This window comes from Coffea arabica, chromosome 4c (assembly GCF_036785885.1).
Source record: "Coffea arabica cultivar ET-39 chromosome 4c, Coffea Arabica ET-39 HiFi, whole genome shotgun sequence".
NCBI lineage: Eukaryota > Viridiplantae > Streptophyta > Magnoliopsida > Gentianales > Rubiaceae > Coffea > Coffea arabica.
The window spans coordinates 51,354,448-51,374,887 of record NC_092316.1 but is presented as its reverse complement, the minus strand read 5'-3'; the positions used below and the strand labels follow the sequence as shown (position 1 = coordinate 51,374,887).

The 20,440-nt window shown below is 35.8% G+C and overlaps 1 protein-coding gene across 2 annotated transcripts; it reads right to left on the bottom strand.

The window, feature by feature from the left end:
- Positions 1 to 4,041: 4,041 nt before the first annotated feature.
- On the bottom strand, positions 4,042 to 19,245 carry LOC113740356 (uncharacterized). 2 transcript variants are annotated; one of them, XM_027267965.2, is made up of 13 exons: positions 18,052 to 19,244; positions 16,596 to 16,773; positions 16,107 to 16,219; positions 15,842 to 15,943; positions 14,590 to 14,659; positions 14,047 to 14,102; positions 10,850 to 10,900; positions 10,531 to 10,635; positions 10,266 to 10,310; positions 9,294 to 9,396; positions 6,283 to 6,485; positions 4,627 to 4,713; positions 4,042 to 4,390 (listed from the first exon to the last, which is right to left on the bottom strand). In XM_027267965.2, exons 1-13 carry the CDS (start codon positions 19,123 to 19,125, stop codon positions 4,226 to 4,228), a joined length of 2,352 nt encoding a protein of 783 aa, XP_027123766.1. In that variant the 5' UTR covers positions 19,126 to 19,244; the 3' UTR covers positions 4,042 to 4,225. The 2 variants fall into 2 exon arrangements, with proteins under 2 accessions (XP_027123766.1, XP_071902447.1); XM_072046346.1 differs by lacking the exon at positions 10,266 to 10,310 and having other exon boundaries at positions 18,052 to 19,245.
- Between the last annotated feature and the right edge of the window lie 1,195 nt (positions 19,246 to 20,440).

Sequence of the window (20,440 nt, the reverse complement as noted above, 5' to 3'; positions counted from 1 at the left end):
TATGTGCGTGCGTGTTTGTATATATATATATATATATTTTTAAAAAAATTCATTTGAGTGGCGGGGATGGAACGAGGGCATCGATCCTTTCCCATCCCTCGCTCCATTTAAAATGGGAGAAAAAAAAATCCCACCTCACCCCATCCCCAGCCCGACTACTCTTTCGTGCCCGTCATCGTTGCCATCCTTAAAAATAATAAGCTGCCCCATGCATACATATGTGTGTCTTGCCGTTTCAATAAATACACCACACGCATAGGTAAGCATGAATTATGACTTTTACATTTTTAATACTGTGCATTCTTCTCTCTGCGCATATTCAATTGTACCCAATCTTACATCTTCAATAAAAATAATTGAGGAGGCTCGAGTCCCTGTGTACTTTCACGCTACTTGGAGGTGGCTCAGCAGCAAGATTCTTGTTGGGTTTTTTGACACAGTGGAAAGGATTAGCGATCAGGTGCGAGTCCATATGCATTAATTATTTTCATGATGCCCTTAAATTGATGCATGTCATTTGCAAACAGTCAACAAAAACCCAAGGGATTCTTTCTGTTGATGCCCAATACTGGAAAAGGTATCATTTGTGATCCAACAGAACATATCTGAGTCAATACTGTCCTTAATCAAGAATGTCAAACAACTTTTCTCCCGAAGAAAAGGAAAAAAGAATGTCAAAACAACAAGTTTTGTATATGATTCAACTTGTCTGGTCCTGGGGACTTGCAATTTTTGTCATTTTTTTATGACCATTTACCTAATTGTATACATAATTGTACCATAATTTACCTAATTGTATCATATCTTTCACTTCTTGACAGCCAATAAACCTGTCAAGAAAAATTTTCTTTGGGCCCCCTTCTGAAGTAACGACTGGAGAGTGCCATGCTGAGGCGGATCCCTTGTCCCTGTCCCCGGAGTCAAGATAGTGTTTAATGCTTTTAAGCATATTATACGATTAGATCCAGATCATCCATTGTAAAGTTGCAAATTTGAGTATGCTTGTCCTGTCCAAGTAGTTCGCGAGTTTGCTTGGTTAAAGTTTGAACTCGATCTCTGGAGCTCTCATTGACTGAATTTGAACTCGAGCTCGAGCAGCTTGAATTACTTGGCAAGTCGAGCTCGAGTTCGAACTTAATATATGCAACTCGAAAACTCATCAAACTCAATTATATACAATACTACAAATTTATATTTTTTTAATCTGGATTAGACTTGATTAAACTCAATTGGCCTTGATGAGCAAGAGCTCGAGCTTAAACTCGACTAATGCAAAATAAAATCGAGCTCGAGCTCGGGTCAAAGCTCAACTTTGACTCGATTATATTAATTGTAGCAACTAAGTTGTTGCTTAGTTAGGTGCTTCGTTCTTCTACTTGATTCCCTATCTTGAGGGATTAATCTTGTCGACCAAGACAACTTTCTAGCTTTGACTGTCACATTTACATTAGTTGTGGCAATTAAGTTACCTACTTTGTAGGTTTTGTTGAATTTTTTTTTTTCTACCGCCGCCTAGCACTGATTCAATAGGAACCGTGACAGTGCATTTGACCAGTCATTCTCTGAATAAATTCATGTCCAGATGCTTATTTAGGTAGAAGAAAAGAATTACCAATGTTGATTAAACGTTGATTAAGTAATTATGGTCTGAAAACATAACCCTTTTTTTTTTTTTTTAAACGTGATGTCTAAGATTCAATTTTCTCATAAGCAAAAAACTTTTAATTCTAAAACCTTATGGTAGGTTTATGTTGAAGTATTATCTTATGATTTTCAAATATTTATGTATTTGTGACACGTTGATGTATTTTCTGCTATTAGTGCAGATTCATGGCAATGAAACTATATGTCTCTCCAGTCCAACCTCTTATTTTATTTTCAATTAGCTTAGCTTCTTTAAAATCATCCAGAAATGGTAGCCCCCAACAAAACCTGGAAAGAATTATTAAAAAGTAAAGAAAAAATCATGACCTCTACCCTGCCTCCCTCCTGCTCAATGCCTTCCTTTACTTGGGCAAAAATCATGCCACAGTTTTTTCACCAGTCAACATGAATTGTGATGCTTATTTCCTTTTCAAGGTTTTAGGAAGTTCAGTTCATTTGATGCGAGGTTTATTTTTATTTTATTTTATTTTTTTTGGAGCATGGACTAATGCAATTTTATAAAGTTATTTTGTTCCACAGAGTATCAATTTCCTTCGCTCCATCTATAAAACAATTTCTTGAGCCATCAGGTTGGAGGAAAAAAACTCCTACCCCAGAAATCCCATTGTTAGGTAGTCAGGTCAAATCAATGGGCTCAGTGGCCACCAGGGAGGGGTTTAAGTCCCTCCTTGGGCTGTAGGTGAGGATTCAAACCTCACCTGCAGCGAAAAAAATCTAAGGATTGTGTCATAGCACTCCTTGCTAATAAAAAAAAAGGTAGCCAGGTCAAAAAGGGACAAATTTGTCAAAATGGCATCGAATTAATTGTCAATTATTAAGAACTAAATACCAGAATGATTCCCATAGCTTAATGATGCCTAAACTGGTTTTATCGAATTGCAGGGCCTTCAACCATATCAATTGACCGCCACCATTACTTGACTTGACTACATTAGACAGTAGCTACCTGAGGCAGTTCTCCCCATTTGTGTTTTTAGACATTGATTAGAGGTTGCTAATTTTTTTTCAAAATCTCCAGCTCTTACAAAATTAAAAGATCAGGAATAATTCTGTCAATGATAATTCTAGGATGCAATACAATATCATAAAAAAAAATTGCTTTGGTAAGTGATCTTTTCGACAGAGGCAAATGTTTGAAATGAAAGCCATTGGAGGACAATTTGTACTGCCTCGCAATTTTGTTTGTCACTTGCCAATTCCATGAAGCATCGCACCCGGTGGGAATTCGCTCTGTTTGGATTGTAAATTATTTGAGATATTTTTACTGTAGCACTTTTTGTGATGTGATGTCTGTGAGATAAAAAGGTAATTGAGAAGATAAAAAGGTGCGTTGGAAATTGTAATGATGATGTAAGCAAATAAATTTTGGCTAATAAATCTCTATCCAAACAAACCCGACTCGGATTGGATCGGTCGGTCCGACTGTGAACCGATCTTTTTCTCGAATTAATTTGCAGCACAAAATTGCTTTAGTCAAAACCGTCAATAATCGGCTAAACTAGTGATCCGGTTCGACTGGTTGACACGATTCTCAAGCTTTTCTTTCTTGTTTTCTCCAAACATAATTTGAGTTACCTAAAAATACCAAAATCACTCATTTTTCTGAATGATCTCTAAATCAAAATGTTTTCATCTCTATCATCTTATCAATTTAATATCAGTGATTTCAGCTTGCATTAATTTGTTTTAATTAAGTTTTTCAAGTAGTTTTGAAGAATAGACATATTTGAGCCATTAATTTACATTTTTTTATATAACTATTAGGTGTATATTTAATTGAAAGTCTAATATTTTTAGAATATTTTATATGATTGGTCTAATATAACCAAAAATTTAATTTCAATATTTCTAAATCTCACAAAAAATATAAAATAATTATGATATTATGCTGATTTCAGTGAATTTTTTAGACTAGTTCAACCGATTCAACCAATTGACTCCTACTTCAGTAGTTTAACCGAGTCGCTATCCAATCCAAAAGAGTAGTTCGACCGATTAAACCAATTGACTCCTGATTCAGTAGTTTAACCGAGTCGCTATCCAATGCAAATTTGGATTTAACAACGTTGCTGGGAATATGAATCATATTTACTCAAAATGACAACAAACCAATCACTATCATGCAGAACCCTTGAACCAAAAAAGTTTTGAAATCGATGAATACAGCTTCGGTTTAGCTTCCCCAAGCAGACAAATTCCAAATTCCAAATTCCAACACTAATATAGCACTCGCGCAATTGTTCATGTTATTATAACATCTTCAACTCATAAAGACTTAGCTCTCCTGTTCCCCGGCTGCCAAAAACAAGGTCTGGAGCAATGCAACAAGACAGCTATTAGCCACTCTGAAATAGAGATTCAGATTACATTTAACAATTGAAGTCCAATCAGGGGATGAAAATCTTTTATTGATGAACTTTCTTAGAATACAGCAAGAAGTTGGCAATACAATGGGGAATGAACAATAATCTTCATTCTCTCCACACTAAAACAGCAGAACTCAAAAATGGAGAGACAGTCGTACAAAACTTTGCTAGTTACAGCATCTTCTTGTCCACTACTAGTCCTCATCAAGCATGGAAATTCGTTGCCTTCTCTTGTCAAACACAGCTTTGAAGGATTCCTGTTCTGCACGTAACTGCTCTTGAAATACACTCTGCTTCCTCAATTTGCCTTTGCCATGTGAAGCTGTTGTCAACTCCTCATCAGGCAATGGGTTTGACTTCTGCATTTTTTTTTCGGTTACAAATACGTAGTAATGAGAACATGATACCGGCTATTCGTGGGGAGAATAACTGAATAAGCAAAGATCATCATCCAGGAGAAGGAGATAAACAATCCCCCTCCCCACTCCCCCACCCCACACACACACAACACATACAACCTTTCCTTGTACATAACAGAAAAATAAAAACCGGGTCCAGAAAGTGGAAACATACAAAAACGCCAGCCTTGTCTTACCATATTGTATCCAGCACCAGGGCCAATGACCAAAGAGGCTATGTTTCTAAACTTTGCAACAGCTATTGAAAAGCCCGAATTGCGAACCTGAGTGAAGGACGAGATTCATTAGACAAGTAAAACAGAAATCATTTATTTAGTTCAAGGAAATTAAGTTAAAAGAAAAACAAAAGAAAAGAGGAATTTATAATCTTTTAATTCAGAATAGATCACGGATTTTGAAGGCAGACTTTAACTTAGAATGAGGTACAGATTTTTTCAACTAGAACTTTGAAAGGTTATGGCAAATCCAGATGATTGAATATGACAGTGATCCTGTAAACACAGCCCTAATTGTGAACACCTATTTTAGGGAAGAAAACACTTTTCCACTAAGTAATCCTTTGCCTCCAGAAATTTAACCTTTAAGATACCAAACACCCAATCAAAATATCTGCTAAGCACTGAAATATAGCATCTTGACATTTGGCTTTTGAGTTATAAGTTCAGAACCTAGAGTTGAATTTACTTCACAATCTTCTTCCAAATTTTGGCAAGCTTTTCAGCTTCTTCATCCACTTAAACAAATATTCACACACACACACACTCTCTCTCTCTCTCACACACACACACGCATATTCTGTAACTATGACAGAAATATCAGGACAAAGCCTCCTCCCTCCCCCGCGCGCGCGGGGGGTGGGGGAGGGGACAGCAATACAGGTTATATACATGTGATGGAAAAATACTGACATGAAGCCATTTTTTGATTCGTATAATACGCACACACGCACACACTCTCTCTCTCACACACACACACGCATATTCTGTAACTATGACAGAAATATCAGGACAAAGCCTCCTCCCTCCCCTGCGCGCGCGGGGGGTTGGGGGGGGACAGCAATACAGGTTATATACATGTGATGGAAAAATACTGACATGAAGCCATTTTTTGATTCGTATAATACACAAAAAATTACCATTTAATCAGAAGGTTTGAGCCCATTTGAATTGCTTTTGGAGAAAAATATTGTAGTGATGTGATGTACGTGAAACAAAAAGGTGATTGGGAAATGTGTCATCAGAATATTTCACAAAAACTTTCACGAAAACTCACAATCCAAACAGGCTTTAAGTCTTCTAGTGCCATCATTTACTTTTAAAACTACCTAATTCAAACCTCATTTGTTTTGGGATAACCACAGACACCAAATAACATAATTTAAGTACAGAAACTACTTAAAAACATTTTATGAACTTTGTGGTTATTGCAACCCTTCAAGCATGAATAAGGGGATATTTACTTAATAGTAATTAATGACTACAATGGCATTTGGATTGTGAATTATTAGAGATATTTTTACTGTAGCACTTTTTGTGATGTGATGTATGTGAGATAAAAAGGTAATTGGAAAGGTAAAAAGGTGTATTGGAAATTGTAATGATGATGTAAGCAAATAAATTTTGAGAAATAAAGCCCAATCCAAACAAAGCCAATTGTTTTTCCTCCTATTAATCAGTACTCTCGTAACCTACACTATATCCAGGTAACTTGGCTATCAGCATGAATCTATCTGAGAGAGAGAGAGAGAGAGCTTTTGCAGTTCTCTGTCATAAGAATCTGTAGGATGTACAGATGAACAACAGCAGAAAAAATCATTGTATAATAAGACATACCTGGTCACCCCAACGTACTGATTTACCTTCCTTACTATAAGATTTTCTTAACCCAGAAAGAGAATTTAAATTTCTCGTATCTTCATTTTTGTGGTTATCATCCTCATCCAAATTATTTGACCATTTGCTCTTTCCTAATTCTTTCACTTCCTCAATTGGGTGATCTGCCTCAGCATCCCCTCTTTGATCCTCTTTTAAAGAACCTAAGTTGGACATATGATAAAGTACGTAAGAGAGAAGCTTGCATCCACCATTAAGAGATAAGCTACCAAACTAAAGGAGAGACATTCCAGGTAACTGCATAAGCTCACATACTATTAAATTGTTCTTAGAAATGGAAGAAAACATGATGCTGAAGTACAACTGCTCAGCTCATTCAGAAAAGTAAAGTTCAGCATCAGAAAAGGTAACAAATAAGCCAAGCCTGCTCATCCAAGGAAAAAAGCATTCAAATTGCTGATGTGGCTCGTGCTTTTTTAGCAGATGCCTGTTTACCCAACAACAATGTTGCAAGCAATCATCTATTACATTTTCTCCTAAGTGTTCATCACAGCAACTAAATTGCAGGAAGAGAGAGAGAGAGACCGCCGGGAGGGAGGGGGGGAGTTAGGCTTATTGTAATTAGCGTTTGCAAGAATGCATTTTTGCATTCTGTTGCTTCCAAATCCTACTTTCCCAATGCATTGCAGAAGGCTTCAAGCCTAAGGAATTGTTTGGATTGACGGAATGGGAGGGAAAAGGAAAAAATAGGACTAGGAGAGATTTGGTAACTTAAGCAGTTGGTAAGCAGAGGTGGTTTCGGAACCAGCAACAATAGCATTAGATTGTCAGAATCTCAAAAGTCAATACCATATGGTCTATGAGGCCTTAGAGGTTGCGCATTTATGTAGCCACCCATGTGGAAAATGTATACAATCCCGTTTTATGTTTTCAGATGCACTTCATGAAGCAACATATGTACGGTATATTTGTAAGACCTTTAATTAGTAGGAAGAAAGCTGGAATTGCTATTATACAGTTGTTCACATTGGAAAACTAGCAGCGTGTAGGGTCCGTTTGTTTCGGGTGAAAATGTTTTCCAGGAAAATATTTTCCTAATTTTCCGTGTTTGGTTGCACAAAAGTTACTGAAAACATTTTCCTATGTAAAATATTTTCACTCATCTTATGGAAAACAACTTCCCTTCCAAACTTACTGAAGTTGTTTTCCGAAATGCATGCATCTTGCCTGTAGTATGTTCCAAACTTACTGAAATCATCTTGTAGTATGTTCTTTTTTTTTTTTAGTGTAAACAGAAGGACTCGAACCCAAGACCTCTTCCTTACACTCCCTCCCTCGTACCACCCAACCCAACCCCACCCTCCCCCTGGTATATTCAAAATAAAAAAAAAAACTCATCCTGCTCATCCTATGCTAGTAATTAATTATGTATAATAGGGACATTCTTTTCTAGAGAAAGTTTCAGCAGTGATAGTGCAAGATATATGTCACAATAAGCATTGCATGTGATTGATATTTGACACTAAATGGCCAGCAATTTGTTTATTGCTTAAGGAGATATTTTTTATTCATATATACATTTCTCCAAGATTTTTTAAAGTTAAACAATGAGATAAATTTTCTTATTTTGCATGAGAAGAAGTATGTAGTCATAATATGTAGAAAGTAAAGATAGAGATAAAAGTGAAAATATTTCAAAAGTTAAACAAACACCAGAAAAATGAAGTAAGAAAATATTTTCAATAAGCTAACCAAACACCTGAAAATGATGAAAGGGAAATGATTTTCACGGAAAATTACTTCCACGGAAAATATTTTCCCAAGGAAAACATTTTACTTCCAACCAAACAGACCCGTAATCTGTTCAATATTGGATGGCCTAAGGAAGGAGATGTGACCAATTCTGTAAGGCTCACTACCTTGAAATGAAATCAATGCATACCAACAGCAACAAGATTGCACCAAGATGAATACCTTTGGAGATGGTATTGGTCAATTGTTCACAAATGGATTACGTGTAATTCATGCTCCAATTAGCAAATTATGAAGCTATACAATACATTTTAACTAATTTATGCTGAAATTAGATTCAGCTCTGACACAAATGTGCACACATCCTTCTCAAACTAGACAGTTTACTCATCTTAAAAGACAATATTATATGAACATTCAACCTATAAAATGTAAAACCAACATTATTTAGTTAAGAGGAGGAAGAAAATCATACTGAAGAAAATGAACGAAACAAAAGAAAATTTCAGTATGATATCTAGAGATTCTAGCCTAATGAAGCAGCCCATCCATCTATATAAAGTTATTTAGCTGCATGAACATTCATGTGTTTGTTTTCCAATTCCAAGACCAGGACTAATATATATGGTACAAGGTTTTAGATGCAAGCAGCGAACTCGCATCATTCATGCCGCCCATTTAGCTCTCATTGCATTACGTCAAAACATTAATAAACTAGCAAATTTCCAGCCAGTGGATCATTAGATCCAACAAATGCTCTCTCAAAGCTACAGAGATCCATGCTTTTAAGATCATCTGAAAACAATAACTTTATCCCCTTCCTTCCCTCTGATATTCTAATTAACACAAAGTAATTGCTGCAAAAATAAAGTGACAATCTAAAATTCAATTCAAAAAGAAACCAATATTCATGAGCAAAACAATCATGACCAGAATCACAAAATAAGTGGTGACAAACAAATACCAGATCTTCAATAAACCAAATTATGGAATAGGAGAGAAGTGGCTTCGTAATAACTACCACTTCAACCAATTCTCAATGGCACAACAAAGACAATCACGATTTAGACATGCAATATAGCATTGTAATCTTTAGCAAACACCACATGTTCCACAAACACAACATACACATCAACAAACAAGTGGCGTATGATTGAAATATGTCACTCACAATATAGTTAGCACTAACATGATAAATAACAAAAGTTAGAGAAAAAAAGACAAAAGGAAAATATTAAGCATATGAAACTGCACTTTACCAACAAGGTCTCCTTCCTGGGATATTACAAGCTTCTCCACATTTCTTTCTTCAGAACCAGAAAGGAGACCAACAGGGTCTCCATCTTCCATGTCCATATCTACCTGGCAAGACTTAACTTTGAGTATTACATCGCTTGATAACAATAACTGATAAAACTGTCTAGAAACCAGATATCTCAGGCATTTAATTTACTACCAGACAATAAGTAAATTATGCAGCATAAACACCAATCTGTTTCTCTCCACAACATAGACCAGAAAACTTTCCCTCACTTCTTCGAATAGATATAATATGAATTGCTTACATTACTTCATATTTAAGTTTCTGGTTACTCTTTCAATGCCCCTCTTTCCCTTCCCAACTTCTTAAATGGGTTTCTGCATTTTTGAGCCCAGTCGAGAATAGGAAAACAAATCAATCATCTCGATTGCAGTCAGACAGATTTACTACAGCAACAACTGAGTTATATATTCAAAAAACTTCAAGAATTTCTTTGAAATACCATTTACACAAGAAGCATAAGTGTTTTCTGAGTAAAAGGAGCAATTCCATGTGACTATTTGTTTGATAACTATGACAAATTAATATTTGTCATCCAATCAAGAAACAACGACAAAACACAAACATGAAAAACCTGTATTTTGCCACTTCATGCCAATTCTGAATCTCTTGGACCAGTAATATTTGGGAAGTGATTGGTTTATTTCTTGTGGAGTTTTCCTTTCCACCGATAAATGACCAATTACGAGGGATTAAGCTCTAAAGAATCCAGATTAGGCTGTAGTATTGACTTTTGAGTAGCATATTTCATTTATCTATTAAAGCAAAAATTTGCACACTCCAAATACTTTTTTTCTTTTTCATTCTTTATTTTCTCCTTTATTTTCCTCTCACTGAACATTAAACAAAGGATGGATGGAACATTGAAGAAAAGAAGGATGTAATATTGATATTATAATGCAATTATTACCTCTTGAATCCCACTATCCTCTAGACCATCTCCATGTAATAATGACTGTAGAAATCATAAAACATGGACATTAAAATTCAAGTATACATGCCAAGCAAGCCTGTTAGAAATTGGTTTTCTCGTGTGTATTTTAATGTGGCTGTGAAAAAGAGAGTGAAGTAGAGTGCATTATCCATATTGATATCCTCTAATGATCATAAAAATCCAATAGAATAACAAAAAAATTGTCTCACTAAACAACAGTGGAACTATGAGTCAACAAAACCTTTATGTCCAGTTTTAGGTACAAGGTTGGAGCTTCTTCCCAAAGGTCAGCCATCTTCTGTATATCTTCCTGGGTGAAACCATGTACATTTCTTGCTGCACAGCCCTGGAATCCCATTAATATGTCAGTATGTGATATGCAGGAGAAACAATTCAGAATCATCCTTTTCATACCAAGCAGAACCTATGTATTCAAACAATATACCAATAAATCGATAACTAGCTAGTATCATGATTTGTTCACTTCTTTTGCTTCCCTTATTTTGAGTAAAACAATCATGGTTCATCATTAAAATAAAGCAAGGTGAGGGTGAGCTTACCGCTGGATCCTTGTAAGTTGCTTCTAAAAGGTAAACTTCATAACCTGATCTCTGAAATAAAAACAACAAAAGGCCAATGAGTAAACCAAAATAACTGATTTAAAGAATAAAAGCACTCCCATGTTCAGAAAAAGCTGCAAGAATACAGAACGTTGAAAGGTTTCAAAAGAATGACAATAGAATCCACATGTGCAACAATTAGGACAATGGCCCATCAAAAACGGCAACAGAAGAATATTGGGATAAATATTCTTAACCACTTGATGTAATTTAATCTGACAGCCAATGCTTTTGATATCATGACTGTGATGGAAAAACATGACAACGGACAACTACAATTGGCAAAGTACTCCTTAAGAGATTAGCATTACACAGATATAAATAGCATGGTCTACGAAACCTCAACGTTACCCTCCTTATATGATTATTATTATCAACCATAACCTGACAGCAACCGTGAACATAAACAACCAATACTCATGGTTGACGACATAAGAGAAATCTAATCAATTGACTTATGAAAAGCACTGCCATGATATTAAGAACTGGAACAAGCAAAATAATACTAAATTCAAACAGAAAAGAACACAAGTTGCAAATGTTGCAAAAATACATTCCATGAACTGCATCTACCATGTTGAATATATTCTTGAAAGCTAGAAAAGAGAAAATCAATTGGAATTTGCCATCACATATGATGCGTACTTGACAGACTCGTCAAACTTTTGACATTCACGAATATCTATGTAAAGAAAGAGAAGTATGAAAAACCAAAAAGGCAAAGTATTAGATGAGGCAGATGGAGACTGCTCATGCTGGCCTAGGAACTTTTAGCAAACCTCATACAAATGGATTGTTGAGAAGAAACTAGTCAAGCATTTTAAGGGTAAATTAACAAGGATTTTTCCAACAGTAACCAAGGGGCTTGGTTGAGTACACATATTTCAATTACTGCCTCCCTTTGCATTTAGACACATTCCTGATTTAACCTCACTTTTACTGGCAGCCATTCCAAACAGTTCCCATGCAGTAACTGTTAGAGAAACCCAACTAAAAAAAACCCCCTACCAGATTGAGACTCTTCAAATACTCTCTCACTGGAAGATTGACAGATTAATACTCTTCAAATACTCTCACTCACTCAGCAGAACTCAAGTTTAAACAGGAAAAATAAATCTGGACTGTAGATGGAACTTCAACCACTCTCAGCCAAGGAACCAATCTTGCTCAAAGCTTTGGACAAGCCAGGCCCCAGAGGTAAAATGCCTTTCAATGTAAAGGATCTGATTTTCACCACCAATTATCTAACCATAAACAACAAATATCTTCTGAGACAGATGGAAGATCAAAAATCCACACTCTAGATGGTGTCAATGACCAACTTATCAAAAACGAAGTTTAATAATGATTCGATGGCACAAAAGGACAAATACGTAAAAGATTAAGTTTATCTCCTTTGGTTTTTCAATTAACTATCCTTAGTGAATTAAATATGCAGTGGTACACAAATATGGATTGATAATTAGTAATACTCAAATCTCACAACTTCACAGCCGAACAAGAAGAATTTAAAAGGATCTGAAAATAAAAAGTGAAAACATTACAGAAATGCAGTTTAATAAAATACAGAACAAATCAACAAAAAACACCTCCAATTTCAAACATTTGAACCAAAAAGAATGTATAACACTAGAAGAAAGCCAAACTCTTGCTCTGTATGAAAAAAACTAAAAAAGATCAGCTTCCTGAAACCAACAGGAAACACAAGACATTTTGAAACCAAGATATGCCAAAAGGAAAGAATACAATTTCCTATGCCTGAGGACAAAGAAAACAAGAAGACAAATGAGTCTAAAAACTTTTCTCTATCTGATATATTTTCCTATTAACAACTCAAGCTTATTCTGACAAAGAAAATATTTGAGCAAAGATGCACTGACACATGTAACAAAACAGATAAATAAAGAAAAGCCATATTTAAAAGATATACTCAGACATACATACACGCACAGAAACAAGCAAAGGGTGTGAATGTATCTCTAACTAATTATAGAGTAATATGGTAAGTCAGCATGAACAAAAGCTGACTTGGAAACCTCCAGCATTCTTTGCTTTTTCATCTAAATTCTGCTCCCATGTGCAATTTTCCTACCTCTACCATTAACTTAGCGATCAAACTATTGCAACACTTTAGTCTCATTACGTTTCCATAGCTCTTTCCTAAGCTAACAAGATTTTAACTTTCTTGCAGTAAGGTTTCTCATACAGCTTATTCATCGTCATAGTAAATTGAGCTGCATCCCCTTTGTACTTGTCACAACAAGTAAATTGTCATAAGAAAAACCAAATTTGATCATCTATGATAAGGTTTCAATTCTACCAGATACTAAATTAATCTAATCAACAAATTTCTTTTCCTAAACAATAACCCAACGAATAGCATTGGAGTATAACTATTTCTTGAATAATAGTTGACCTTATTAACTATACTTGTTCTTAATTGTTTTAAAATAGAACAGAGGACAATCCAAATCTTTCAATTAGGATAACTATCTAAAACGTTGAATTTAATTTTCACATTCAATGAATATGACTTTTAAGGTGAAGTGGAAGAATTTTGGCATTGCAAAATCACACCAAATATCAAACTAATTCGACCATTCTAATGCAGTTTCAAAATCACATTTATTTGTCTCCATTTTGGCTCAATAAATAGTAAATCAATTATGTTTCTCAAAAGCAAGAATGTTTGGTATTAACTGTGACAAAAGCTATACAAAATTCACTAAATAAATCCTTTTCATCAATGGTAAACTGCCAGAAGTCGCTGATTGGATACAAAACAAGAACAACGTTTTTTCATCATTTCTTCACCTTTAGAGTTTAAGCATCCTGCAGCAAATCCATTACCTCAGTCATAAAATGGGCAGATATGTGTTCTATTTGAACAAGAGAAAATACTACTATAAAGACCACAAATCTATTTCTAGTTTATGTTGCTTCTCAACTATTTTTGAATAATTTATCCCTTTTCTTCTGTTTAGAGCATCTCTATGCAAGCTTAGCTCATTTTCTTTTCAAGAATGCAACTAATGAGAAAGGAAATGCAGCGATCAATCATCAAAATATCTCCAAGAAATAAGATAATGAGAACAGAAAGCATACAGATCATCAATAACAAGTGAAGAAGTAAATACCTTTGCAGTTGCCCAAAATTGAGCAAAATCAGCTACCCGCAGATTGCGGTCATCCACTAAATGAGGCACAAATACCAGCAAGAAACAGGTCAATAGCCGAACAACACAGCATCTGTAGTTAGTGAAACTGAACGCGATGCAGAAGCACTGCATTACCACTTAATCTACAATCAGACTAGATCTTTGAACCTTAGGTTGACTAGTAAACTTATAGAGCTCTAGGTAATATCTTAAATCCTATAGTTCAACACGTAAAACTCTTTCCAACTTCCTACATCAAGAATATCTAGCACAAGCCACCACTTACTCAATAGACCATGGGGACCAAGAGAGCAGAGTGCAACATTATCAATGAACTCAGCGTGATAAACTTTTCAACAGAATTCAAACAATTGCATCTCACAGGAAAAGAAGTCCACTATGATAATAACCCCACAAGAAGGTATAAATCTTCAATAACAATTAGAGAAAACAAAGCATTTTGAACTAAAAATTAGCTTCATAGTTCAAATTTCATGGAGTTTTTAATCCCCAATAGCATACCAATTACGAAAGGGAAAACCCCCTCATCAAGGGTCTTCTTAAATGCCTTCAGCATGCTTGATCGATAAGCCTGATTCAAAGAAATATTGTCAATGTTGGTGACATGCATATCATACAAACTAAATGGCAGCTTGAGAAGTTATGACAGACACAAATAACAGACTGATAAAGAGATTCCATAGCAGTCAAGCACAGATAATGAACTAAAGCACTTCTTTAATTCTTGTTTTTGCTGCTTCTGTTACTTTTCTAAATTTCAACAGGAGTGTAAAGGAGAGACATATTCACATTCACAGAAAACAACAGCAATTCTCACAGACACTTGGATTTATGTCATCCATCAGGTGCCATCACTACAGCTTTTGGAAGAGATAAATGTACAAACTACTTCACATATTCCCCAAAAACTTTAAACAGCTAAAAAATGGACTACAATCACCTGCAGTCTTGATTAGGATAAACAAATATTTTTCTTGGCAAAGCATTTAGCATGTTCATGAAAAGCCAATATTACAGGTCAAAGCTCGAAAAAAAAAACACCATTTAAAGTGACCACCCCAAGACACTAGTAGCAAAATGAGGGTGCAGATATACATTTAGAAACATTTTGTTTGAGACACGTTAACATGATCATGACGACTTACGAATTGTTAGGTACTGAGAAACACAAGAATAAGCTTTCGAAAAAATTGTACAGCCATCTGCTGGTAAAAATAGATAAAGAAACAGGAATACAGCATAAACTTTCCTTACTCCTACAGCCACAATGATAAATTTCAGAAGCTGAAACCAGAACTTCCTACGTTCGCAATAAATTCAACTTTGGATTGTTTTATGAATTTTGAAACTACAAGTGATTATAAAAATTAAAAAAAAAAAAAAAGGTTTTCAGTGTTGGCATAAATAAGCATGACATTCCATTAAAGTCAAAGAGGCATGGGTGATAAAGTTGCCTTAAATTGAGCTGGCAGTCACAAAATTAGCACTTTTAATATTAGTGTTCTGTTGTGTTGTACAACAGGTACTACAAAAATTAGACTAGGTAATTCAGTCTAAAGCTGTTGCCAGTCAAAGGCCCATGTTTCTGACAGACTCGTGAAAACTTTAAGGACAGAAGCATCTACTTAACAAATTTCTGAAACAATTATTAAATGTCAATTGCAGCCATTGAAATGTGCATGGTGGCCTTATCCACATACATTCATCTCCCAAAAAAAAAATTTAAAATGAGGATCATTCACAAGATTTTGACCTCTTCCATTTCAGGTTCATAGCAAAACTCTATGACTTTCTTCATTACTGGCCTTTTCCCTCTAGCAGAACCAGATGGCTTCGGAAACTCACTCTCCTCAACCTGTGGAATTTCATGTAGTTACTATAGACATTTTCCAAGAAACAAGCACAAAGAAAAGTAAAATTTGAGCAATAAAAAGATAAACAAAAATAGAGAAATGGGATCCGGTAAGCTTTAGACAGTAGCTGTAGAAAGAATAATAATATGAAGAGTTCATGAAAACCTTTTCAACTTCAGTCATGAAATAATCATCCATGGAATGTATCCGTGGCACATTACCACCATTTTCAACCTCTAGGTCACGCAACATTTTTGCCAGGTAGCTCTTCCCACTACCTAAAAATATATTAATTGCTGTTAGGTTTCAGATAGCATACCATGCTTCACAGCAAAAAGTTCCAATTTCTCTCATAGAATGCTACATATAAAGCAGGCATGCTGTTTGTGAAATTTCGAGTTATTAGCACAAAATACAACTAAAAAAATGTACATCCTTGATTTATTCCTGAATACAGTCAGTTTTCCTAACATTAATTATTTTACTCTTTACAAGAAGATAAAAAGCTGGTTGAAGAAAGATGGTAACTTTTGGCCTCATATGATTTCATTTGAGTCAACAATCCCCTATCTTTGAGGACGATGTACTCAAAACCTTTAGCAGATGGGCAAAGGAGCACGTATCTTTATAAGAAGGAAAGGGAAGGGGACAAACCTGGAAGACCACGAAGAATAATGACAATGTGATCGGGACGATTCACCCGATGGGGTTGCTTTATTATGTGAGTGGCATCAACAACTTTAGGTTTGTTAGGTGATAGAGGCTGCTGCGGAATTACTTCACTTCTTCCAAAGTATGCTTTATATGGTGCTTGTCGTATACCTTGTAAATCCTGACAATCATGGTAACTATTAGATCTCTGACCGACAAGCAAGAGGAGATACACAAAGAAAAGAGAAAATCAATGAAAAACACAAAAAATTTACAATAGTAGAATGACCAAGTATACTATGTAAAAGATTCTCATTTCAAATCAGACACCTAATAGTGCTCTCCTGAATCCCTTGTGAGAAAGGAAAGCTAGCAGCCGGTGAAAGTTCTTTGCTCTCATATGAGAAAGCTAGTTCAAGTCACAGAACCTCTATCAAGAAAAGGTAGTCCAGTACACTCCATGTTTTTCACATACCATCATCTCAATTAACAAGCCGGAATGTAATTACAATGCACTAAGAAGCATGAAAATCCAGATACAACTCACCGGAATTGATACTATATCTCAGAAAAAGGAAACAAGATAGAAGTAAAACAGTGATATTCTTGAGAAAGAAATTTAAGCTTGAAAATTGGCTTTAAATGTCCCGGAGGTTCTGAAACAACATTAAAAAGAATTATGTAATAGAACAATTCCACAGGAGAGTGAGTGTATGTGTGCCACACAAGCATCTGTTCAGACATTTACAAAATGAAAGAAAATAGTGCAGCTGTGATCACCCTCCCAGCTAAAACATAATAACATCACAAGAAAGTGTGATGACGTTTAAAATGAGAAACATATTTGAACTATTTTGTAGATTTCAACTGTTTCAAATGAACAATGACTTAGTTTACAGCATAAGAATGTTGCCAGGAGGTAGTGGCGGGTGACTAGCAAGATATTGCAGAGACAGTTACCCCACTTGAGGTCCAAATTTTGGTAATAAGAATACTTTTACTAGTTAGTGAAATGTGACTGGTAAGATATTATTGAGTGTCACATACACTATGCAGGTCCAACATTTGGTAGCATAAACTAGTTTACTAATGTAACCAGGTTTGCAGATAAATTCATTGGGTTCGCTAAAATAATGCTTTTCTCAGAAAACATCCTCACCACCCCAACCTCGCTATATTTCCAGAAAATGAAAGCGTATTATGTGTGTCAAACAGGTCCGTGTCCTACAAATGAAGAGGCTGATAACCAACATGCTAGATGTTGCCAGGCTACATAGACAGCACACTCCTGCCATTAGAGATCAGCAATAAGATATTAATGCTTCCTATTTATTGATCTCCACTTAGTCCAATAGTGTTTGCTTTGACCAAAAGGCATCAAAAACACATTCTTGAAAATTTTGTAAGTATGACTGCATTGACACATATGATTAACAAGCCTTGGCATTTTGCAGCTTACCTCAGAGCCAAAGCTGGTAGAAGCATGGAGATTGCCTCTAATGGGTTGATGCGCAGCCAATAAACTCAATTCTGGAACAGGATGATATGAGGATGACTGAACGCCGGTTGAAGAACCTGGAGCAACCGGGAACAAAGAAGGAGATGTACCAGATGGTGATGATGAGACAACAGGCCGCACCATATGCTGCCCTGGGGGATCCACAGGAAGAGGTGGAGGTGGAGAGACTGGAAGTGGAGGCTGGCTACTAAACACCCTATAATTCTGAGTCAGCCCAATATTCTGCCCGTTTTGGTTCGGCAAACTAACATTTTGCTTGTTACCATATTGATCCCCTGATACACCATGCCGATTGAAGCCCATTCTTTCTTGATTTTGTCTGAGCTGCTCCATGCTATTCAAACTACGTCTACTATATTCATACACATTATTCTGATGCAAACTACTACGATCAATATCATGCCCAAAATTCGATTTTGGGACATAATCACAATAACCAGGATCAAAAGAATTACTCGTCCCTAAATTAGTAGCAGAATTTCTGGACTCCCCACTCATTGCCCCACCGTGATCGCGAATCAGCTTTAATCTTCTCTCATCCTCAGCAGCCACAGACGGGTGGGCCGGGCTTGGCGAAAAGCCCGAATCATCAAACCTCATTCTTTTAGCCCCAGCATAAGTGGAATGACTATTAGCATACATATTCCCATCTGGGTCTTTATCAAAACCAGAACTTGGGATCCAAGGCGGCTGCTGACGGGGGTTTGCAGCTGGCCCTGATTGGTGGTCAACAAAGGGATCGTAGGCAGAAGGTGGGGGGGCGGGTGGGAGAGGGGGCGGATGTTGAGGGGGTCTGGGGTGGTAAAATTGATCAGGGGGAGGTGGTGGTGGGGGGTATTGATGAGGGATGGGATGGATGTTTTGAGAGAAAGGAGGAAGAGGTGGTGGAGGAGGGCAGAATGGGAAGTGATACATTGAGCAAACAGGGCAGATTGTTGCCGCCTGAGGTGGTGGTGCTCCACCAATTGGTAGCGGAGGAGGAGGAGGAGCGTGGTGGTGCCACGACGGGTCCATCTTTTTCGGGTTGCGTAAAGGGGTTTAGGTATTGGAAGCAAAAGATGCTGAATTTCCCTAGCTGTATAGGTAAGCAAAACGATTATTTCCGCTGGGGTTCACTGTAATGGAACCCCTGTATTTTAGAGGTAGTCATATTTTATTTTATATTTTATTTTACTATTCCCTCCGTCTCATTTTGATAGACTTTTTTTTCTTTTTCGTCTATCCCAAATTATATCCGCCCCCACCCCGTTGCCTATTAATTCCTCCCAACCCCCGCCCCGCCCCCTCTTCTAGATGTGGCAAATCAACCCAATTAATTAAATTTATCCATACCCGCCCATGAATAGATGGGTATGAGTATTTTAAATTTTTATATATGGGTATAAATGGGTTACCCAATAATACCCATTTATTAAATGGGTATTATTGGGTAACCCATCAAACCCAATTAACCCATTTAGAATTCTCTTCCCCCCAAGTCTCTTCTTTTCCCCCACCCATTTTTTTTTTTCAAATTTTTCATTTTGTCATAATGTTAACTACTTTTATTTCATTATTATTATTATTATTATTATTATTATTATTATTTGTTAATTTTATCTTATTATTTTATTTTCTCTTAGTTTGTTAACTTGCTCATTTTTCAGCATTACTAATTTATAATAAATTTTAGCCTATTTTCTTATCTTTCTAAAATGAAAATTTAAATTTATATATGAAAAAAATGTTAGGGGTTCAAAATTTTTGGATTACGTTTTTATATTAATTTTTATAGTACTTAGTTCAAAATTTTATATTCTTATTATTCAATTATTAAATAATAGGTAATTTTGTGACATAGAGTATATATGAAAAAAAATGGTAATTAAGTTTATTGAACATTATAAATAAATATTTAAAACTAATGATGGGTACAAAGAGTGGTATGAATTTAAATGAGTTTACAAAAAGTTAAAATAAATGAGTTATAAATGGGTAATTGAGTTACCTAATTCATTTTTTGACTTACCTATTTATACCCATCTAATTAAATGGGTATAAATGAGTTGACTCACTTATACCCATTACCCATTTTACCCAACCCAAACCCGCGCAAGTCACTCATTTTGATACCTCTACCCTCCTCCCACTCCTCCTGCCCTGCAGCCGCCCCGCCCCGCTTCTCCCGTGGAGTTAATAAAATTTTTCTCGCGGGGTTAATAAAATTTTATTATAGTTAAATTTTAATAAATAATCAAGTACTAAAATATCAACGCATCATCAAGTTATTATTCATTGTAATTTTACAATTGAAACTCATAAAAACAATCAAACAAAAGTTATTTGAATA